General features: G+C 38.1%; 3 protein-coding genes across 8 annotated transcripts; 1 reads left to right on the top strand and 2 right to left on the bottom strand.

The window, feature by feature from the left end:
• Nucleotides 1-3,194: 3,194 nt before the first annotated feature.
• On the top strand, nucleotides 3,195-5,560 carry rgs2 (regulator of G protein signaling 2). The gene is made up of 5 exons (XM_042416379.1): nucleotides 3,195-3,326; nucleotides 3,467-3,556; nucleotides 4,025-4,086; nucleotides 4,327-4,493; nucleotides 4,642-5,560. The coding sequence occupies exons 1-5, from the start codon at nucleotides 3,238-3,240 to the stop codon at nucleotides 4,828-4,830; spliced, it is 597 nt and encodes a 198-aa protein (XP_042272313.1). The 5' UTR covers nucleotides 3,195-3,237; the 3' UTR covers nucleotides 4,831-5,560.
• A 4,219-nt stretch (nucleotides 5,561-9,779) lies between these two features.
• uchl5 (ubiquitin carboxyl-terminal hydrolase L5) lies at nucleotides 9,780-18,594 on the bottom strand. Of its 2 annotated transcripts, none has more exons than XM_042416377.1 (11): nucleotides 18,385-18,594; nucleotides 17,414-17,477; nucleotides 17,229-17,334; nucleotides 14,725-14,850; nucleotides 13,672-13,733; nucleotides 13,088-13,218; nucleotides 12,750-12,813; nucleotides 12,290-12,392; nucleotides 11,013-11,126; nucleotides 10,684-10,782; nucleotides 9,780-10,194 (listed from the first exon to the last, which is right to left on the bottom strand). In XM_042416377.1, exons 1-11 carry the CDS (start codon nucleotides 18,458-18,460, stop codon nucleotides 10,150-10,152), a joined length of 990 nt encoding a protein of 329 aa, XP_042272311.1. In that variant the 5' UTR covers nucleotides 18,461-18,594; the 3' UTR covers nucleotides 9,780-10,149. The 2 variants fall into 2 exon arrangements, with proteins under 2 accessions (XP_042272311.1, XP_042272312.1); XM_042416378.1 differs by lacking the exon at nucleotides 18,385-18,594 and adding an exon at nucleotides 18,298-18,363.
• Nucleotides 18,595-18,870: 276 nt separating this feature from the next.
• On the bottom strand, nucleotides 18,871-23,500 carry glrx2 (glutaredoxin 2). 5 transcript variants are annotated; one of them, XM_042416385.1, is made up of 4 exons: nucleotides 23,418-23,500; nucleotides 22,125-22,191; nucleotides 21,322-21,498; nucleotides 18,871-19,931 (listed from the first exon to the last, which is right to left on the bottom strand). In XM_042416385.1, the coding sequence occupies exons 1-4, from the start codon at nucleotides 23,483-23,485 to the stop codon at nucleotides 19,767-19,769; spliced, it is 477 nt and encodes a 158-aa protein (XP_042272319.1). In that variant the 5' UTR covers nucleotides 23,486-23,500; the 3' UTR covers nucleotides 18,871-19,766. The 5 variants fall into 5 exon arrangements, with proteins under 5 accessions (XP_042272319.1, XP_042272320.1, XP_042272316.1 ...); XM_042416386.1 differs by lacking the exon at nucleotides 23,418-23,500 and adding an exon at nucleotides 23,334-23,412; XM_042416382.1 differs by lacking the exon at nucleotides 23,418-23,500 and adding an exon at nucleotides 23,207-23,411.
• Nucleotides 23,501-23,757: the final 257 nt, after the last annotated feature.

The following is a 23,757-nucleotide window of genomic DNA, read 5'->3' as shown; positions in this document are numbered from 1 at the left end:
CATAATAAACACAGGAGGGGAACACCATGTTTTCACGCAGCGCAACACCAAACTGGTGCAATAGAGAGAGGGAAGCCAGTCATAATCACAACGAAACACAGCAAGTGACGCAGATGCATTATGGCACAAATAATCTGGGACAAAATTTGATTATTCTTTACGTATTGCTGCTGTGTGTACTGTTCCTAAATAAAAATGCCCTTTTAATGTTTCTGGGATATGATGTCAGCGTCACCCTTTACTGGAATAAGGAGTTCACAGTGCTTAAATGGAACTGAATCTGTTTTTGTTTAACTAAAGAGATAAACTATCATCGTGTTACTCAGCTTTTATTTTGCAGTTCTGATACTTGCTGCTAAATAGTACAAAATATGTTCCCATGCTCCTCATAATGAACATATTTTATGAACATATTTATCAGGGTTATTTTGGATTTATTTTTCCATACAAATTGTATCTATAATGCAATGATGCACACAGATTTGCATACAAACAATGGCTGAATGTGATGGCTGAGTGTGAATGACTTGCAGGAATGGTGATATGTGAGGATGGTGAGGCTTACACATCTGCCTAAAAAAATGGACAAAACCTCCAGGTCTGGTTTCCCAACAATTACACATTTGACTGATCTGACACCCTCCTAAATAAAAAAGGGGAAGCAACAGAATGTCTGTCATTTAGTTAGTTACTGTAAACTAATCGCTTTATTCAATATGATTTAGAAGCTCATTGACCAAGAAGAGATTTTTGACAGCTGACAGTTACACTATATTATTGAATTTGCTTCTGAAACACTAAGATAGCAAAGATTTGCTGTGAACAGCTGGATGCAGTTAAGAAATGAAGCTTAGAGAAAGTCCAGTCAGGAAGCCTATCTTTTCAATGGTATGTAGTATTATTTCTCAAACCATCTGTCATTCCCACCCTCACACATGCTCATTCATAATTTTCCTTGCCGTCATTCCCATGAGCGTCAATTAAGACGTCATCTGTTCACATCAGCTGGTCACATTTAACCAACAGCACGGTGACAGACCTTCATCATCAGCCTATCATATTGTGTTGCAAATATTGTTCATGTCTTGCTTGATGCGAGATGTCTCCTTCTTAACTGAAAAGTCTGTTCCCAGCGTTTGTGCACTGGAGGCTTCAAGTTTCAACATCACACCAGGATTATCTTCCAAACTAAGTGTGATGTTACAAATCATGTTTAAACGTACATCCCTTAAACTCAGGTTTCTGACGAACGCAGAGAAACTTTCCTCCTTCAGCAGCTTTTAAGTATCAAATTCCTGACATACATCAGTGAAGTTCAAACATCCAACTATAGGAAGAAAAACACATTTTTGAAACCTCCATCGACCAAAATCTTCATACTGAAATATTGATCAAATGTAAATTAAAATGGCTTGCACACAGGGATGACACACAGGGAATCACCCAGTTGCAGCTCTATTTAGTTGCATTTATTTAGCTCATTGCTTTGGTTGTATCAGCCAGCATATCTCTTATAAATCCTATTTATAGCAGTAGCAGGGAGCTGTTTTCAGAAAAAAAAAAGCTCCAGTACCAAAGAGCCAAGAAAGTTAGTGAGTATTTAAAGAAAATCGAACATCTGTAATAGAGATAATAAAGAGCAAGATATTTTTCTCAAGAGATGGTGGAGACCAAATCAGAGCTAAAAGGAGAGTCATGTGGATGGAAACACCAACTTCCAATGAATACCAATGAATACTAAATATGTTGTTGTGTTTCACCAAAACAGCTTTAACAATAACATGTTTGAGGTATGTTTTTCCCGGCTTATTGTGGAGTTCTTTTGGCCCAAAGTTCCCGAAAAACTCAGTCTGTATATGTCTACACGTCAAGGTTAAAACCGAGCTAGAATTGTCGACGGATAAAGTTTTTTGACGTCTTAAGTTACGTAACCAGGTTTCGACAGCATAACAATGGAAGGAATGATTTCAGACAGCCTGCACCAGCTGATCAGTGTCAGCAGCTTCTTTCAGGCTTCACAATCAGTTAGTCATCCAACAGCAGCTTAGCTACCAGCTGATCAGTAACAACCAGTCATATTCATACAAGTGTACAAGACGACCATTAAAACCTGATATTTTTCACGGTCACTCTGCTAAAGCCCTCACGCCAGTGCAGTTGCTGCCGCAGCTCTCCCCCCCGACCTTTTCCTTTTGGTATTGTTGACTTTAATAAGATCGTGTATGTGTTTGTTGAGAGGGATAAGTTCTCCTAGCAGCACCTCATTGCTGCTCAGATTCTGTGAGAGCTCGCTCAAAAAGCAGAGCCTTCAAATCTAAGCGTATAAGCCTTTGCTATAAATGGTCAAATCCTTGACAGAAGTGTCTCTGGCAGAACTTCATTTCCATGTAAAGCAGGTCCTAACTACACTCTGAAAAATGGTCGTTTAAATGCGACAACAAACAGATTGATTCTATCAAAGTTTTTTATAGACTTAAGTTAATATGAAAGGAATGTAATACGATGCGTTTAGCAGTGCCCGAAATGCTTTTTTTAAACGCCCTATAGAGGTAAGAGGATATTGCATCATCGTCTCTGTACCAACCTGTCATATCTTGACATGCCACCATGACAGACTTAATCCTTCATGGATCCACACCCTGTGTGAGTAATTCATTCATTATGACCAGTGCAAAGTCACAATGAAGCAACTGTACAATGGCTCCTTGCAATAGAAAAAGGCATTTTTTATGGCTAAATATCCTCACATCCTATAGGTGGTGGATGTTTTAGTGTTTAATTGTGTTGAAGCAGAATTTAAACCGTTTTCAAATAATAAGTAAAAGGATACAAATCACAGAGCAGCTGCAATTTTGCAAAATGCTCTCAGAATTGAAAAAAAGAAAGAAAGAAAAACACACAAGAAAGGAGAGAAAAATTCCATTACTCCCTAACAGAGCTTTATTTTAGGAAGAAGGGCATTCAATCTGCCATGTACGTCACATTTTGACCTTACGCTTAAAAATGGAAGCCCACAGAATACTCAGGGAGGGAATGTTTATGCAGTGACAGCCTATCATTGCCTCGGGCCCTTCGAGTCATACCAGGGCAAGTCACTGTTTACACAATGAGAGCCAATCATATTAAAGACCTGTCATTCCAGGCCCGCCTCCTGCCTGTCACAATCCAGACCATAGCAGGAGAGGAACTATAAAGTTGCCTGGCAAGTCAAGAGGGAGAAGGAGAGAAGATTAAACCATGAACCTTGTTAGTGTGTCATCCCGAAGCATGGAGTTCACCGACTGTATGAAACCCACTGACCTGTCCGCAGAGAAAAAGGGGATGAAGTAAGTTAATGTGCTGTTTAATGAGGATGTACCTGCTTATATGATCACCTTGTGAAATATATTACTCAGAATTACACTGTCATAAAGCCCTGAGGAGTGAACTTTTATTTATTTATTTATTTATTTATTTTTTGTTACAGAAGGAAAAACTGGAGAAACAGAATGGGTTTCTTCTTGAAAATAAACTCATCCCAATCAATATTACATCTAATGAAAAACAGACCCTACAGGTAAGGCACTACCATTTTTAACTTTAATGTCATTTAAATTATTTTACTATATTCTTTGTTGTTGCATATGCACTCTAATGAATTAAGTGTAGTTTTTAGTGTATATTCTTGCAAGCATGTTATGTATATATTATTTTATGATTGAATGAAGTCAAACCAAATCATTAAGATGTCTCAAATGATTTAATTTATTCCAAATGGCATGCTCACCCTGCAATGACAGCATGGATATACTATATAGTACAGTACAACTGAAAATCATAGTGTTAATAAATTAGGCAATTAATTTAATGGAATATTAAGCTATTATTAGTATTATTAGACATTTTCTAGGTATTATTTTTATTTTCTAGGAATACAACTACAAAAAAAAAAATCATCATTTTGAGGATTTTATAGTGTTTTTTTAAACTGAAAGTAGTACTTGTCTCTATTATCTCCTAAACAATGTGTGTTGTCTGACCTCAGGCCAACTGCCGATGATGTGAACCAATGGGCGCAGTCACTTGACAAACTACTCACCCATAAATGTAAGTATCATTCACCGCACTATTGGCGCATGATTACATAAAACTGTCTCAAAGGTCACACGGTAACTGTGTGCTGAATGAGGACAGTTTATTGTCCTCAATAAAACAAAGGCTGTAATGGCTCCACACTTACTTTACCTAACATTAATGGGCAAACAGTGAGTGGATGTACGTGTCTCCTGGCTTAAGTTGCTGGCCTTGTCTTTTAACGCTTTTCTTTTCTCCCTCACCCACCCACAGATGGGAAAGCGGCCTTTTGTATCTTCCTGAAGTCTGAGTTCTGTGAAGAGAACATTGAGTTTTGGACAGCCTGTGAAGATTTCAGGACACTCACATCGCACAAAGAGCTGGTGTCCAAGGCCAACAGCATTTACGAGGAGTTCATTAAAAGTGAAGCTCCACAAGAGGTAACAGCTAACAGATGCCATAAACACATCAGCTATAAATCAAAGTAAATGATTCCTTCTAGCTGATGTTAATCAGAATTTATGTACGTAAGTTTTATAAATACACAAGATGTTCTTCATTAAAATGGATGTTTCTCTTTGGTCACAGATCAACCTGGATTTTCACACCAGAAACGCTATCGTCCAGAGCCTAAACGAGCCCAGCGTGAACAGTTTTCTAGCAGCTCAGAGGAAAGTCTACAGCCTGATGGAGAACAACTCCTACCCCAGGTTTATCAACTCTGACCTCTACAAAGAACTGTGCACAGCTGCCAGGGGGAGAGGGCAAGCACATTAAGTCCTAGTCAAACTAGACACCTTCCCGAAGTCATTTGTTTACTGCTGTGACTGTGTGAATAGACCACAGATGATGTTCATTCCAGGCACTGCTTCGAGATAATAGACCCGAATGCAAATCCTGAGCATAAACATTAACAGCAAGTGTGGAAAATGCAAAACTGAAGCCATTTTTAGTCTGTCCTGCTGAGCGCTTTTCAAAAATGAAGTCGGGATGATTAGGCTGGATGCTATGTGATGCTGCAGGCAGTCCGAAGGGCATCTCTACCAGATGGGATTAAAGTTACATTTTCTTCACTGGGCCATTACCTACACTTTCTTTACCACATTACTGAGATGATTATATTTTGAGCAATGATGCAGTTCAAGAAAATGCTGTTGTTATGCCCCTGCATTCAAAGTAGAGAAGACTGTGGATGTCTGTCAAAACACCTTATGCTTAAACTCTTGCTTCACACTGTACCGACAATGCTGTTAGAATGTATATTGAAGACTTTGTACTGCTGTCACGTACACAGGACATGTTGCTCTGCTGGATTTGCAACAGTTTACACAAAGTGCAATTTAAGTTATATATAAATATGATAATATTCACACCTTTCACTGAAGACTGTACTGTGACGACATGATGTGATGTAAATACTGTGATTACATGATGTGTTGAATGTGAATTTAAGTTTGGGGGGCAGCTGGGCTGCTCCAAAAATAAAATTTATTCTTCAATACTGAAATGTTTCTGTTGATGTGTGTGTGGAATGAGTAGGATTTTCCTAAAAAACAAAACAAAAGAAACCCAAAAAACAATGTATAGACTCAAACAAAAATAATCCCTAGGGCCATCGTTGAATGTTGTGTTTACAAACTGCAACCGACAAATCTTACTCATTCTGCCTTTAAGCTCAAAAGGGCCACTTCTAGCTTCCAAAATTTTCCCCCACACCTCATGGTCTTCATTTAGCTATTGATGTCTTGAATTAGTCAATGCAACAATGACTAGTTTACTCCTAATTCACTGATCGCATATCGAAATTTCTGCTCAAGTGAATACTGAGCAGGTCATTTACTTAAAGAGAACATAACGTGCACATTTTCAGGTCTATATTTATATTCTGGGGCTCTACTGGGATATCTTTGCATGATTTACAGTTCAAAAAACTCCTTATTTAGCTCATACTGGCCCTTTATGCAGCCCTTCAGTTCTGCCTACGTCTGAAACAGGCCGTTTTGGCTCCTGTCTCTTTAAGACCCCCCTCCTGATGAGCCTGTTCTGTTTTGATTAGTTATCTGCTGGAGGCTGCCACTCCAGCGGCTCTAGAGGCTACATAAACAAACAAAAATAGTCAGATTTTGCTTCTTGTTCTTGTTCTTTACTAAAAATATAAACTTTGCAAACACATCTGCACATGTTCGGGCCTGAATCCGATCTGAAATATGAGAGTGGACAAGAACAACCGGTGGAACAACCTTTGCAACAAAGGCTACAGAACAGATGGTCATTTTTGGGCATGCCCGAACAATGTGATGTCGGTTCGATGGGGGAGTGGAGGTAATCTTGCAAACAAAGTGTACAGCGCAGGTTGAAGCCCTGGCTTTTGACTTAAAGATGGCATTTTTACATACGTTCACCACATGTTTCTGAACTTTGACTGTGTTTAAGATAGACATCTGGCACTATATAAATGACAAAATCACAAAAAGCATAATATGTCCCATTAAAATATGTCCCCTGAAAAAAGCTGTGAACACAACGCTGACATATTATCACCTTTTAAGTTGATATGGCAAACATGTTACCAATCAGTTGCTTATTTACACCAGATACGTAACAATATAGCATTGATAAGGAGTCTTGCTTCTTTTTTTGCTTTTGGCTGCTAAATCCAACACTGTGTTGACTCGCTATTTTCTAACTTTGTCTGCTGTTTGCAGCTAACGCATACAGTGAGTGTTCAGAGCTTCTTTGTAGAAAATAGCTGCCTGCTGTGGTCTACAATCGATTCTGATGAATGTGCTGAGAGTGAACCAATACAGTAAAATGTTGGCCAGCAAAACCAAAACAATGAGCTAAGCGATGCTGAAATGTTCCATACAGCTGAGATGGAAGATAATCCTTTGTGGGTTCATCACTACTATCAATCCCCTTTCACATACAGGTAGTTATTTAATCCATTTGTTAATATAGAAATATTGATTATAATAGCTTTAAATACAACATAACATGCCTAATTCCTTGTTAAAGACAACATCGAGCAGTCCTAAAATATCTGATTTACTGAAAAAAGCTGAGTGACGCAATACTTTGCTACTCATAACATGTATTTTTCTTCAATGTCAAAACTTGAAATGGCTAGCAATATAAATGCAATGCACTTTGGGTGTTTATTTTAACAAAAACACATCCACATACTGTACACTACACATGCACACAACACATACTTTCAGAGACAATGTACTGGATGTTCAGCTGCAGCACAAAAACAACATTCCTCATCCTTTTTGGAACATTTCATTCCTCCATGTGCAACTGATGCGGCCTCATCATCATCGCAGCCGAGTTCCCGCACTGTAACAACGGCCTCTTTGTTTAAAGTTGTAAGAGCAGAAGGAGAAAAAAACACCTTGACTGACAGCATGGTGCGTCCTCCTCCGCCTGCTGTGTGTCTGCTCTCTGATACAGAGGCTGTTTCTAGCCGTGAACTCATTGTAGAGGCTGACAGTGGCCAGACGCCCGGACGTTGCTCCTGACAGGCTGACAGTTCCGGCTCTCTCTTCAGACCTTTCGGCCTGCTGTCCTGGTGTAATGAGACCATCTTTACACCTGCAGCTCTACAGAACCGTATGCTCTGCTGGCAGGAAGGGTAGAGGAGTACATTTGTGATCTGAACAATAAAAAGAGTGAGGATGTGTGTGTAGCTGTGTTAGCAAAAAGTTAGTTTTCTGTGTATCTTTGTGTTTTTCTTTCATTCTTTGTGTTTGTGTTTTCTTGATTATAAACCCCATTATGTTTTTCTAATAACTTTTACAATGTTCTGTTTAACATAACATTCTTAGCACAAAGTCCATTTAGTGGATATTTTCTAGTAATCTAATCTTTCTAATGAATCTTCGAGTCCAAGTGTCTCTTCTGTAAATGTCTTTTTTCCCACCTATTTCATATCTGGCAGTCAGAGGAGTATGGATTTCTCTTTAAAATGAGTTCTCTCAAGGTTTCTTCCATTTTTATTTATGCTGGCAGCATGGCTGCCAATGTCCTTTGGTCAGTTGATCTACCACTTTGGTCCAGACTTGAAATACTTATACTTTTGGATGGATTGTTATGACATTCTGTACAGACACTCATATGTTATCCATGCTAGTATGGCTGTAGATGCTTTAGTTTTGTTTGGATTATAAACTCCTTATGGTCTGATTTCATATGAACTATTTTCACTTTTAAATTATGTGAATTTTCCCACCTAAGGTACATCTGGCAGTTAAAGGAGGGGGATTTCTCTTTGAATTGCGTCTCCCAAGGTGTAATGTTAATTATAAAAACCTATTAATTGTCTTCATTGAGAAAGAAAACGTCAAACAATGGCTGGCTCCAACATCTCAACTGTGCAGCTTTTCTGTTTTATATAATTGTAAGAATTGAATCCCTTTGGGTTTAGGACTGTTGGTAAGACAAAACAAGCTATGTGACATCACTTTGGGCTTTTTTTCTGACCTTTTACAGACTAAAAAATTAATCAGAAAAACAGTGACCCATGAAAACAAAATTAGTTGCAGCCCTAATGCTACTTTTGGTGTTTTTTGAAGACTTTTTTCTTGTCTGGGTCTGGAAATGTTACTGTTACAGACCTCTAAAGCCTTTTGAGAAATAAACTTTGCTTGACCTTCTGAGTAGGCCTATGTAGCACATGTTCTGATATGCGGAAGCATTTTGCTATTTTTAACATACAATTATCACTGTGGCATCTACCTAGAATAGAATAAGGTATGGTATGTTGTTTGACCTCAGCCAAATAAAAAGGATGCAACAGGGATTGCAGAGACAAGGTGATAATTACTATGTCTGAAGACAAAATGTGTATAGTGAGGCAGTGAAGTAATTTATGAACACTGTCACTGTGAATATTTTGTTTGCTCATCCACATGGACTGACATCAGACAGGATAATACAACAGACACAGTGTTCTCTCTCTGAGCTGGTAGTAAAACCTGCAGGTTTTCATTTCTTGCCATGAAGGATCTTGGCAACAGACTAGTGGGATCAGATCCAAGGAGTACTTAAGGTGTGTATGTAAACACTGGAGCCAAAAATAGAAAAGGGTCACGTTCTACTTCGGTCGGCTGACTTCAGATACGTCAGACTACACAAACCTACGCACAACTCGTGAGTCTGCTAAGTTTGGCCTTTTTGTGTAGTGCGAAGCAAAAGATTTACAGGACAAGTCACAGAGGCCATTACAGACTCCCATGTCCAAAACAACAACACACTGCTGCGGGAAGCTTTCCAAAAAACACACAACCCCCTAAACTTGTACTAGTCCATTCTCACTGATGCACTTATAAGGACGTGGCAGCTTGTCTGTGTGCGCTCATCAGGTCAAATGGTATAAAACAAAGATCTAAATATTAGATTCTTGACAATTATTATCTTCCAAATGGATAAATGTAGCTTCAATAATTTATTAGAGATGAAGAAAGTTTAGTATGTTTTTTTGTAACTTTCTATAAATACAATCCTTGTCCTTCCTCTCTTTCGCCAGCAGGTGTCAGCAAAGATCCACTACACGTGACTACTAAACAAATTCATCAGAGTGATAAAGCATTTTAAAATAACTATAAGGAAACTCTTATCATTGAAGTGTGCTATTGATTGATATGTTGAAAAACAGGTTAAACAGGAAAAAAAAAACAAAAAAAACATCATTGTTTGTTTAGGGCACATGTTCATGGAAACACAGATTCACAAACATCTAGACATTTTATTATGAAAATAAGACATAACATAATTTGAGCACATCTTTCCTTCAATCATGCATTAGAGCTGATGGACACACATGGAGAGTATTTTTTTTGCTGGACAGTCTCTGCTACACCTGCAGTGCAGTTCTTAAGTCTGGATGGTTCACAGGTACCACAGTGAGGAAGTGCCGCAGAACATCCGTGGTCATTAATATGAGTATGACAGATGACAGTATCTGTGTGAGGCTCACTGATGAAAAGAGTGACTGTAGGCTTCTGGTTGTGTGTGTGTGTGTCTGTGTGTGTGTGTGTGTGTGTGTGTGTCTGTGTGTAATTAGAGGCTTCTCTCTGAAGTGAGCGTGTTTGCTGTTCACTTGGCCTCCTGGGCTTTCTTGGCGCTCTGTTTCTCTTTTGCCTGGTGAGAAAACCCAGAGGTGTTTCCATTAGTGCACTGTGTTTAACAGAGGAATCAGGAAAGAATACAGTTTTTCTATTAATCTGATTACTAAATCTGGGAACATACTCTGCAGATATTTTAATTACTTCATCAAAACACACGTAAGACATCAAAAAAAGTTTTCCAAGTCACATTCATGAACAAGGCATGACATGCTTCTGATACATTAAGCCTGCCCTCTAGTGGACAGAATTAACACTGAAGCGTTTGGTTTTCCAGACATCACTGCAGTGTTAGTGTTTCATTAAAGAAATGCTCTGGAATTTTAAATACGTTAGTTGTTTATTTTGCTTACATCTTTCAGTATTTGTCCTTGAATATCCCTACAAAAATACACAGGGGTACCTCATTGAGAGGAGTGTTTGGTGAAGACCAATAACCCAGACACAGAAGCACTGAAAGTAAATTGTATTTTGGAAAGCCACAGAAAAAGAAAAAATAAATCACCTTCTCCACCAAAGGTATTAACTGCTGGTACTCTGCCAGTGTCTTCAGTAGCTCCATGATGAAAGGAAGGTAGTTGTGCTTTCGTCGAATGTTTTCAATCTGTAATAATACACATGAATCCATTGAGTGAAGGAAAAAATAGGGAAAAATTGATGTTTGTACTGAAGAAATGTACAAACCGCTGTGGCAACCAGATTCATAATAACAGTAACACGTCAAAGTATAGTGCCATGTGCTTATGGTCATTCAGAAGTAATTTTCACAGAAGGAGAAAACATATGTACTGTAGATGAATGGGCCATTTTCCTGAATTTGAATTAGCAACCCACCTTATATCTTTTAAGTTTCTGATTTTCCTCTTCAATAAGGAGTTGGTACTTGGCAATCTCTGACTGAATGGAGCTAAGAAATGTGCTGCTCTGATCTGTGTCCATTGGTTCGTCCTGGAAACACAAGAGAAAAAATTGATTTCTATGTATCAAGGGGTGATTCAAGCCACTCACACGATTCCAATTTCTTACACCTATACAAGGCTTGCTCAGCATCAAGGATAGATACGGAGAAAGTCAATATGTGCATAAGTGATTTCACACATTAAATTTCTTTCCTCATTCAGTTACTCATTCTAGTTTATATTTAAAATGACACACCTCACAGCACCGGTGTGTAGACGTGTTATCAGGTTGTAATCAGTAGACGATGACATCATGGTTAGGTGTGGTTGGTTACTAATGTGACATAGCACGTTTTTTGGAGCACACCCAAAAGTGATGCTGGGTGTGGTGTCGGGTACAACAGATTAAAATCATAAAAATGTCAGTGGAACAATGATTTTTAGCTTGAGGTGAAGTCTAATTGTTTATTGACATCAAAGAGAGTTGATAGAGCTGCAATGATTAGTCGGTTAATCAATTCATTGAACTATTTTGATAATAAATAATTTTTAAGCAAAACTGCCAAAATTAAGCTGGTTTCTGCCTCTCAAATGTGAAGATTTCATGTTTTTTCTTTGTTGTACATGATGGTAGACTTAATATCTTTGGGCTTTGGACTGTTAGTTGGACAAAAGACATTTGAAAACATGGGGCTTTAGGAAGCTTTAACATATTCTTTTCACTATTTTCTCACATTATATAGACAATTAATTGAGAAAATAATTGGTAGGTTAATGGTTAATTAAAATAATTGTTAGTTACAGCTCTAAAAAGATGCTGAAAATACATTCTTTATTGGCAACCTCATTCTATGACTTTTCTTGTCCTGAATATGCATCACCAATTTCATGATCCTTTCTCAACGGATCATGATGTTTTATAGGACGGCTGTATCTGAGTGACCTCAAACTCCTCCAAGTTGGGACAATCAATGTCATTTAAAAAAAAAAAAATGTTGCGACTTAGCAGCGATTGCATCATATCACCAGCTTTCATCAAAGCCAAACCAATAGTACCCAAACAAAATAAAGTGCCACCTTTGACGTTGACCTCATAGTTGAGATCTCTTGAGAACTGAAAAGTTAAGCGCTTCGCTTCACATATAGCCTCACGGGGAGAAAGCAAAAGTCTGCACAAAAGTTTGCACTTTCAGCTTTTTTGCTGCCACTCACCTCAGTAAGCTGCATCTGCAGCTCTGCGATTTTTCTCTCATATATCATCTTTCTGTCTGACACGATGGCCATTAGGTTGAATCGGATCTCTCCTTCACTGTACCTGAGGAGGGGAGCCATACAATATCAGTAAGTACAAAATAAGACATTGTATCAGAAAATCAAAATAGTGTTCAGCAGGCGCAAAAACAAGTCAGTATATACAGAGAGAGAATCGTCTTTGAAGCTTCGAGCTCCTCTGCAAAGTCATTTTAACTGAACACTGCTTTATATTAATTGTCTTTGTGTTTAGGTTCAGCCTGTACATGCAGAAAATGATCACTACTTAGCTGAATATTATCATGTCAATGATTTAAATGGCAACTCTTAAATTACATAATTAAAATTCTACATTAATTGTGATACACAGCACTTCAGTTCATGTATAATTCAACTAAAATGAGTGTACTCAGATATTCACTTCTGTATTCTTTTCTCAATCACTGGGCGAACTGCGCTGATCCAGTCATCCTGGTTGCATGCACCTGGTTAAAAAACAACAACAACAACAACAACAAAGAATAACAGGAATAAATAAAACAGCAGGTGTCCATATATAAATTAACAGCAAAAGCACACTGTACATCATCAAAACACAGACAGTTTTAGGGGAAATGGGGCCATGGCCAACGAGATGAAATTCAGCTGTGCACAGCAAGGTCTCAAACCGTGGAGACTTTAAACATTAAACTGCCAAATACGGTGCTGAAACTTTAAAAGTAATAAAATAAAAATAACAAATTACATTTTTCTGCTTACCCAGGTCAATTGGTCCCTCTCGAAGTCCATCCAGCTCGTATAGTCTGCCGTTTACAGGAACATAGCTCACAAAGTGAAAGGCGTCCTCGTCCTTTGCTGACGACTTTGCATCGAATTCAAACATTTGCTGTCTGCAGATATAAAAAAAATGCACATTTAGGAAAAACAAAAATAAAGATTATTATCATGCATCACACAAACAATTCTAAATGCTACCGTTTTGTAGATTGACAAGTTGGGAAGTAAGATGCTCCCTGTGGCATCAGCTCCAAAACGCATCATAAAAGCAAACCCTAATCATAATCAAATCAAGTGTTTTACATGACAAAAACTGAGGTTTCATTAGCTGTTAATGAATTAGAGTCATCACTGAAAAATGGTAGGAAACCATGTTAATTGCCGTTTCATAATTAATGTCACTATGGGCTGACCAAGACATGAACCAGCCTCACATCGCCTGTTTCATAAAAGCATACTAGTGCATTAGCAACAAATGGGCCAATCATTTTTCACCTCGTTAGGATGGAGGAGCTAAAAATAACACGAAGCCAATCAAAGAGAAAACGATATGAGCGGGAGCTTACCTGGCAAAGCTGTTGTGAACTTGTCGGATCACTTCAGAGTTGCTAAGAGCCAAACCTTTCATCTGAGGAGAGTGTGAGATGCAGGATTATAATGCTGACTGTATAACCCTTTCCTTAAGAGATGCAGGGGTGTTTATGAAAGGCTGTATGGAACAAATTACACATTCTCTTTACTAACAAGCTGTGCATCCAATTAGTGTTTCGATTCCAGTAATATTAAGGTTACTAATTAAAATAAATGGCTCATTTGTTGCTTCTGAATGATCCCTATAAATATACACAACGCTTTTACGTAACAATTGAAAGCCTGTGTATTCTTTATAATTAGTTTCTCTAAACTGGTTTAGATGAATAAAAATACATAAAAAAATGGAACAAATGAAGTTTGTCTATGTGGAAGCAGTCTCACTACTTTCCCGAAACAAAAGGATGAGTTTAACATTATAACGTTCTGTTCAATTCTTCTCAGCGTTTGTGGGACGAACAACAAAATCATCAGTTTAGTTAAAAGGGTAAAGCTCCCAGTGACCATGATATAGGGAGGCATTTCTATAGTGACACATTAACTGCCAATTATTTTGATTGATTAATTGTTTTGAGCCATTTTTTAAGAAAAGAAATGCCAAAATTCTCTGATTCCAGCTTCTCAAATGTGATTATTTTCTGGTTTCTGCTAAGACAGTAAACTGAATCTCTTTGGGTTGTGGAGTGTTGTGGATAAATCAAGACATTTGGGAAACAGATCAACATTTTTTAACATTTTCTGACATTTTGTGGACCAAATATCTAATTGATTAATCAAGAAAATAACCAACAGTTTGGTCAATACTGAAAATGATCGTTAGTTGCAGCCTTAGTGAGAAGAGAACTCAATCACTGCTTGCAGGCTGAAAGCAGAAATATATATTTTACAAAATATCATTAGTAACAGAACTTATTCTTAAGTGAATTAACCCCACACACACACACACACACAACACAAATGATAAAAACACATTGCCTAACCGAAACCACAGTTATTTGGATTCAATTAAAAAAATACCATCGACTCACAGCGGCGTCAAAACTCTGTGAAAACTCTCTGAACTCTGTCAGCGTGTCTCCGAGCAACATGTCAGAGTGGGTGCAGTTGAGCAGGACGCTGACTATCGCCTGGGTGGCACAAGCGTTGTTAATGACCTGAAACACACAGATAAAATACACACACACAAAAAAAATAAATCGACAGATAAAAGAATCCCCTTACTGATGCACGATATGAATGTGAAAGCATGCGCGTTACGGTACATCCATCATAAAAGTGAATGATCGGATCTTAGATAGCAATTTTATGAATCATAAAGTTTCTGTGAATCTTTGTGACGGCACATAAATCAAATCTGGTAATTCCATGTTAAAGGATAGGTTCGCAATTTTTCAAGTCTGTCTTAAAACAACAGTCAGGGGCCCAGATGAATATTGAAAGAGGTTTTCCCCCCTGTAATCATTCCTCCTGTTCATACTGGCTGTTAGAAGATCCCATTCAAGTGTGCTTTCAATGATCCATTTAAAAGTTTATCTGAAGCTTATATAAGGCTTCAGCAGTCAGAGTTAGTCATATCAAGTGGATATATCTTCGTAGTAGTTTCAGATAAACTTTTAAATACATTTTGCACAGAAGGAGGACTTTAGATTTTGGCCCCCATCATTGAAAATGCATTATGAAGGGATCTTCTAATGTTCAGTATGAACAGGAGGAATGATCACAGTAAGAAAAACATGTGCAGACCTGCCAACCCTGGACAAAGTCGACGAGTACTACTTTGGCGACCCAGATGTGTCAGATGCACATCACTGCTGTTTGCACAATGAATTACTGTACATAATTTGCATACATATGCATAACAGTGTATCATTTGCATACATTGCAGCAGTCAGACAGACAAAAAAGTGAGGGGTGCACTGATATGAAAATTCTTGACACCATTAATAGATTGTTTACAAAATACCTGCAGACGCCTGTTTTTCCATTTGTCTTTCACCTGGCTGTGTACCAAGGAAAACAATTCCACTGAGGCTACACTCTAACCTGCCACTACTGCCGCATTTATATATAGTTTCTATTGTTTAAACCTTCACAATATTCAAACTTTAAGCCAATTTGATTTTTGCAAATATGATTTTCAGCTAATTTGAAAAGATGATGACAATGTAGCTGTGAAAGCCAAACCAGCCTAGACAAACTATTTTGTGGCTGTGATGAAATAAATATTTAAGAGCTGGTTAATACAACAGTTCAGGCTGGTTTGGCTGCAATAATAATTATGAATACAGTACTATGAAAAGTCACGTTTAACAATCAAACACACAGACAATATAGCTTAACGTTACTTTGCCTACTTAAATGTCTGGTGAGAGAGAGCTGGCTTGCAAATTACGTAACATTAGGCTAATATTATTACTGTGATATTTCCCAAGGTTGGCAGGTCTGTGTTAATTTAAGTTAACTTAGTTCACAATTTCAACTTTCCACATCCACCGCAGTCTGTTTATCTTTGCAAAGGAGTTAAAAGAACCGTCCTCACTAGAGGAACCAGCCAGCTGGAGTGAGGAGGGGGAATGAGAGGGATAAAATCGATGTCGTGTTGCTGTTGATTTGCAGTTTCTTGAAATTACATTATGCCTTTGTCAATCATGATCATCCTTGCTTGATATTTGGGGGAATTAATCTGGCACTATGACTGGTCAAACTCTTCTTCTTTTGCTTTTTGGCAGGTTAGACGCTGCTGACTCCTGCTTAGACTTGAGTAGTACACGTGCACAATTGAACTCACTGGCGTCACCAGCTTTTTGCGTATTTTAGAGCGACAAATTTTACCAGCAAACTCTGATGTCAAAATGCATACCTGCTATGCAAAATGGTTAACAGGTCTGCATGTGTCAATGCTCATTTGGGCACCTGACTGTTGTTTTAGGACAGACTTGAAAAATTGTGAACCCGTCCTTTAATACTTATGTCCATATGGAGAAAGATCTTCCTATACTATCACAGTGAAGAGATGCATCCTTGCAGTTTGTTGTGGGCTGTGTGTTTATTAGGCCTAATTAATTAAGAAGCACAGCAATTCATTATCTAATTTAGCTGAACAACTCTAAACTACAGATGAGAATGTCTCGACAGTCTCATAAACCGTGATGTGAATAATTACAATCATGGACCCGATGCAGTTTACAGTCTCAGGATGGTTAGCTTACTCTGGCTATCTTGTGGCAGATTTAGAGATTGCATCTTCGAGAGGAACAGACTGAAAAAAGACTGCACGCTGATCTGAGGTCTTGGTTTGTGTCCGTTAACGAGATATTATCGACGTGAAGCCGTGGAGGTCGACTGAACAGTGTTTAGATTCTATTGAATTGTGTTTACAGTTCAGCCTAGCAACAGTGTCGCTTACATGTAGAATGGAGAAATTTAATTTCCCTGGATAAATTAAGAGGCGTTTTCTACAATATTAGTATGAAGTCTTGCTATTATTAAAATGCTTAATGTTTACTTTTTTTAACGGCAAAGTTAAAAGTACCTGTTTTGCGAAGAAGATGTGGTCAAGTCTTGAATCCTGGACAATTGATCCTGCCGGCTCTTCACCTGGCTGCCACTTGAACAGGAAAATCAACCCGTGAACTGGTCTGGAACAGAAGAGATAAATTAGAAGACCTGTCTTTAGAGGGAGCATGCAAGATAAAGAGGCTGCATGTATGAACATACTTCAAGTTGTCAAAGTTCTCTGGCTCCATACTCCATATCTCTTCAACCTGGGCTCCTTTGCATCCTGACAATGACAAATAGTAGTAGCATAAACATTCATTCAGACCTTTAATAACTGTTTATGACTTTTTACGGTCTACCAATTTGTTATCGAAAGCTAAGTAATGTTAAAGGACAGGCTCATAATTTTTAAAGTGAGTCTTAAAACAACAGTCAACCATAATTATTCCTCCTGTTCATACTGGCCGTTAGAGGATCCCTTCATAATACGCTTGCAATGCAAGTGATGGGGGCCAAAATCCAGAAGCCTCCTTCAGTGCAAAAAATGTATTTAAAAGTTTAACAAGACTTAATGTGGCAGATATACACTTTTTGATATGGCTAACTCAGACTGCTGAAGCCTCATATATACGTCAGATAAACTTTTAAATACATTTTTGCACAAAATGACTGTGTGGACACACTGTGGCACACTTGAATGGGATTTTTTAATAGCCTGGATGAACAGGAGGAATTATTCCAGCAAAAAAAAACCTTTTAGTGTTCATGTGGACACCTGAGTTGACACATTTGACAAATTGTGAACCTATCCTTTAAGCGAGAAGCATCCCTTTGTAGCGGTTTGACAGCAAATGCCATCACTGATGAGCGACAGCTTGTTTTCACCCGCCGTTGTTTTGAACGCTGAGTAATGCTAGCCAGTTAGCTTCGCTGTTTATATTAGCCAGAACTACACAATAACTGCCCACAACCTTTAGCAATATACATTTCGTGGATAGCCGCTGCGACTGCATTGACTTTGGGTCATGTTTGTTTCGTCCTCGCAACAGCTTTCCTTTATGCACGAAGCAATTTGCAACAGCTAATTTAACGTTAGAAGTTACCGTTAGCTTGAGAGCTAGCTGGCGCTGTCGGAGAGCCACGTTACATTGATTGGATGAGCAGCTAACGGGAAGCTACGAGTCACTCACCAAACCCTTTTATCAACTCTGTGAACACCCCGGGGTCACTCTCCATCAGACACCACTCTCCTGCGCTTCCAGACATTTTTGATAATTTTGTTTATTCAACCTATCGTGTACATGTACAAGATGCTAACCTCCTAGCTTAGCAGTACAGCCGCTAGTTAAGCTAATTTCACTGAAGCACCGGAGTGACCTCACTGTGATGCCGTGCAACGTGGGCGATCTGGGTGCGTTCGTTTTAAATCACGGTGTACACCGCAGGAGGACAACGATAATTTGACCACATTTGAATTCCAAACAGTAGAGGCAAAATTATTTTTGTAGAAACACATAAATCTACCTTTTCAAATAGTCAAATGAAAAAAAAAATGTTTATCTTGCAGTGTTTTGGAAATAGCTCTCTAATAAACAACTGGTATCCGCCTTCCTACGAGGAATGGGGTAACTAAATGAAGCATTCTTCGGTAGAGACGCAAAGACGTGAAAGGCCAGTAGTAGACGTTCATTCATATTTATTAATAATCATACATTTACATTCAAAGCATTAAGAAAACGTTTAAGAGCGATCATGGGTACATATAAATATCCTATAGAATGTAGAAGGAGGTCTCAGACTTTTGGACTCCTCTCTCTCTCTCTCTCTCTCTCTCTCTCTCTCTCTATATATATATGTATTATTTTTTCATTCATAACATTGATCAGTATCATCAATAAATATTCATATAGGCTATTTGTTTAGTAAACCAACCAGTTACCTAATAAAGAAAATGAAAGCAATTCAGAGACAAACACAGCTACTGCTAAAATCTGACACATAGAAATAGAAAATGCTGAGACAAGCAAGTAAAAAAAATACAAAATTACTATATTTTCACATACAGTCTATGCAAATGAATAACATTCCTCAATAATTTATTTAAATATTGAGCACAATGTAATATGCTAATCATAGAAAACGCTGTACTGGTTTCACTTATTACAAGATATGGCGAATTATCTCAAATAAACTCCATGCAAAGAAGATACGTATAGAATAAAAACGGCAATACTTGATAATACAATGATGACTGGAGTGACTGTCCGCTGTTTGATGATGCTCAATGCTTTGAGTGATCATGCTTTTTTTTTGATTTTGACAATGTTCAATGTAGCAAACAGACAGAAAAGAAGTATGAAAAGTAGTTCCACTATTCACAAGTTTTGTTTAAAAGATGGCAGCTTTAATAACAATACTGTACATCCCTGGATGAAAACGTCTAACATCAAGTATCCAATGCACTTTGATAAATAAATGACATAATCGTGCTCAAGCAATGTACAACTTGTAGCACAAGATCAAACAAACATTTAACAAACACAGGATTGAAAAAAACGGTGAGAACGGTTAGTCATTTAGCCGACTCAAACTGTCCGCTGCCCGAGCCTTCGGAGCCGGAGGAAGCGCAGCAGGGAGCGCACTGTTCGATCAGGGGCACCAACTTCCCCTGCTGATGGAGCTGTTTGGTGTCAGAGCCGCCCCCGATGCAGTTTCCGTTAATGAAGACTCTTGGCACCTGAGCACACAAATCATGCCACAAAATGTCATACGAGTAGTTCTTAAAATGTGCAGTGAGGTGAAGTTATATCTTAAACAGCTCAATCTTTATGAGGAACCTGAAAATCCTCAAATATCACATTTGTAGCTTCAAGTAAATCCAGGGTAAGTTAGGTCTTTTGACTTGTCTTCTCCTCTCCCAAATCTTGAGAACCTTGTGTGTATTTGTAATTATTTTAAATAGCTGAAATTAAATTGTAAGTTCATCTACTCCTACTCTTTCAATTTTTGGTTATTGCATTACTGTCTTTGTTTCACCTAATTCCACCAAGGGGACGTAACAGTAGTTTTTCAACATTACTGTATTATTGAGCAGTTGTGTTTTTTTAAATTGCTACTAATAATTTGAGGATTTGATCCTGCCTTTATCCATATTTGCTCATATTGTTTTGAGCCTTGTTAACTTTAATCAATATGTTTGTCTGTTTTTTTTAATGCAACATAGGATGAAGAGTTATTACTTACCTCATCATTTGACCTATCTCACCATAGAGCTATTTTTGTTTTAAAATGAAGTTATAACTTAAACAAAAGTCCATCTAGAATGAGAGTCTTTAATTATTATTTTTAGCCATTCTGGCAGTATGACATTAAGGTTCACAATGTTTGGTCCAGGCTAAAATATCTCAACAACTATCAGATTGCTATTAACATTTTATAAAGACATTCATTGTCCCCAGAGGATGAACTCTACTTCATTAGTGAACCTCTGACTTTTCTTCTAGTGCCACCACGAGGTTGACATCTGAGGTTCAGAGTGAAATATCTCAACAACTATCTGATGGATTGCCGTGAAATTTAAAACAGATATGACAGGATACATTCAACACACTTTGGTAATTCTGACTTTTGCATATGCAGATACATATTAATCATATAAAATCAACTCAACTAATCTCATACTATAGCTTTAAAACCCTGTTGAACGTCCCCAGTATACACTGTTATGTACAGGTGACTTTTATCCAAACATGTAAAAGTATTCCTATATTTTCAAACTGAAAAATGAGTGTTGTTGCTAAATTATCATTCCTCTCAATGTGCTATTTCCATTAAAATTCTTATATAATTGCTCTCATTAAAGACTATAGTGGACCAGTATATAGCTCTGGTCTTCATCTCGACTCCGATTCAACTATTTCAAGCCAAGTTGAAGACGTAATTCTGGGCTGCAGCCCTAACAAAAGCACAAGTCAAGTCAACCTTAATTAAACTTAAACGCAGGGGCTGCCAGAACAAACAAGCTGTCAAATATGCATGTTTTTATTCTTTTTTTGATAGATGCTGAAATAGCAAGCTTTGAAGTTGCTTAAAATTCCAATCCCAAAAATACAACCCAAGGCTCTTACCGTTCTGGCACCGGTCATCTGAGCTAAGGCCTCTTGCAGTCTCCTCCCGTCATTGTGCTCGTCCAGTTCAATCACTTTGTAGGTCGCGCCGATTTCATTGAACACGTTTTTAGCCATTTTGCAATAAGGACAGGTGGTCTTGGAAAATATCACTACGCAGTTTTGTGACACCATCTCCTGAAAGGTCAGACAGAAATAAGATTTAATTAAGTATCAGTAAAACACAGCAATAGATTCCACATACCAGGCTTCAAGTGAGTTGGGCAAAGTCAGAGGGAACTTTAACTCGGCATTTTTATTGCACACTGCCCGTGTCAGTTTTAAGTCACCATGAGTAACCAGTGGCAGTGGAAGTTTAAAATAAATACAACTGTGCCTATATTCTTACCATAGAATCAAAGAAATGTGTAAATAATTACGACTGACTTACATATTCCACACAGGAAATCTACATAAAAACAACCACCGATAAGATCTGGGAATTAACAGCATGTAACGATGCATTCAGGGTTTGTCATAGCTGTAGGACACTGCACAACATATGGAGCAGATGAAAGTACTGAAAAATTTAGGCTACACTTGTCAAAATAGGAAGTAACACACTGGGACAAACTGACAGAGCATGTCGAGGAACAGACTGGAGAAGGAAATCAAGGAATTGCCGTGGACGGTCAGACATAGCAGGAAATTATAAATAAAAGATGTGCTTTTAGACTGGGTTGTACAAAGAAACACAGTTTGCTACTATGCTAAAAGGTTTAACATGTTGATTGGAAGTAACAGATCTCTGAGCATCTACTTACGTGAACATACTGTGCGCAGGACGTGCTGGTTAGACCCCCAGTAGTAGAGGATGTAAAATTCCCCATTCTGAAAAAGACAAATTACATTATTGAAGCATCCAGTACTTAAGGCTATCTACTGAAGTAACTAACACACACAACAAGGATTAACACAAGAGTACGTCCAGGTCTATGCAATAACCTTAAAAACGTGAAGATACCAAAGGAAGAGACGAAATTAAGGCTGATAATTTGCGTCAAGAGAATATCTAACTGGAGGATAACTGCTGGTCTGAAAATATAAATGTCCATTGTTAAGAGCCCTAGCTATTGATTTCCCCACGTTTTACTTCTTGCCACGCAGTCTACAAATGCTGTAAGGTTTAGGTGCTTGGTAATCCTGGATTACTGTTGAAATGCTCCTCACTGGCACTGGTAAGTTCATTAGCTCAGATTTTATGTGGATAGGTGACATGCCAAACACCAATGAAAATCTGTCAATCTCATGGTAGCACGCCTCTGTGAAAACGACACATACTTCTTAAAACATGGTTGTGCATGTTTAAGGAAACGTGAACACCTTACTGTAAATTCGGCATACATATGATACACCTCCCAGTACCTGTTTCAATTAAACTTTAATGTTTCTAATTGCTTTGCTAGCAGCCACTGCAAAGCGTTTGGTGGAAGGTAACGTTATCTAACAATGACAATAGCAGGCATGGCAATGATAAAGGGTTTTTTTTTTTACAAAATGCATAGTTAAAGGATCAAATATATGCCGAATGTGCCAGAAAAACCTGTTAAATCATGAGGTTTAAAAGCCACGTGTGTTTGCCAATGAGCAGGACACTTTTGAATAGGTTAAACTTTGATTGTGTGAAGTTATTATGAAACATTAATGTTCAGCACGGTGAAGATAAGCGTGCAGCAAGGATTAGACTAGCCTGTTCCACTTCTGTGAACCGCAAATGATGTCCAGCGGTGTAGTACTTTTAATGTTTTCACGTGCTTAAAATCTTTAAATTAAGGTCTGTAGCGTCAGTTTATGTCTTAGACTAAGCTAGCTGGTATTGTAACTCAGTCAAGCTAGCGGGAATGACCTTCGGCAGCCGGTCCATGCCACTCTAGAAAGACATCCCACTCGAGCAAACATCGAGAAAAAAGAACATACGACCAAAAAATAATCAATTTTCTGGAATTGATGAAACATGCGGTTAGTGTACGAACAGTTCTGCAGCTACACACCACCCCCGACTGTTACTGTACGCCTGCTTTCACCCCTTATGTATACTGTTTATGATTGAAGCCTACCTTACGTGATCACCGGAAGTAGTTTCTGACGCAAGTCGCCGGCTGAACGTAACACCCCAAAACGTCATTGACACAAATGCGGGGGAGTGTGATTTCCTCAGAAGTTAGTGACAAAGAATTGTGGCCAAAAATCAATTCACACAGCCTTAAGAGATTTAAAGGTCAACTGAGATGTATCAGATGTTTAACGGTGGTTATCATTTCACCAGCATAATCCTTTAAATGATTTATACTGTGCTCCCGGTCAAGAAAAAAAAAAAAAAAAAAAAAAAAATATATAGTATATATATATATAATATATATATATATATCCCATTCTCACCCCCCTCCCATGGGGGGG

Source organism: Thunnus maccoyii, chromosome 7, assembly GCF_910596095.1.
Source record: "Thunnus maccoyii chromosome 7, fThuMac1.1, whole genome shotgun sequence".
Lineage (NCBI taxonomy): Eukaryota > Metazoa > Chordata > Actinopteri > Scombriformes > Scombridae > Thunnus > Thunnus maccoyii.
The sequence above is the reverse complement of the archived record's forward strand: the minus strand, read 5'-3'. Positions and strand labels throughout refer to the sequence as shown.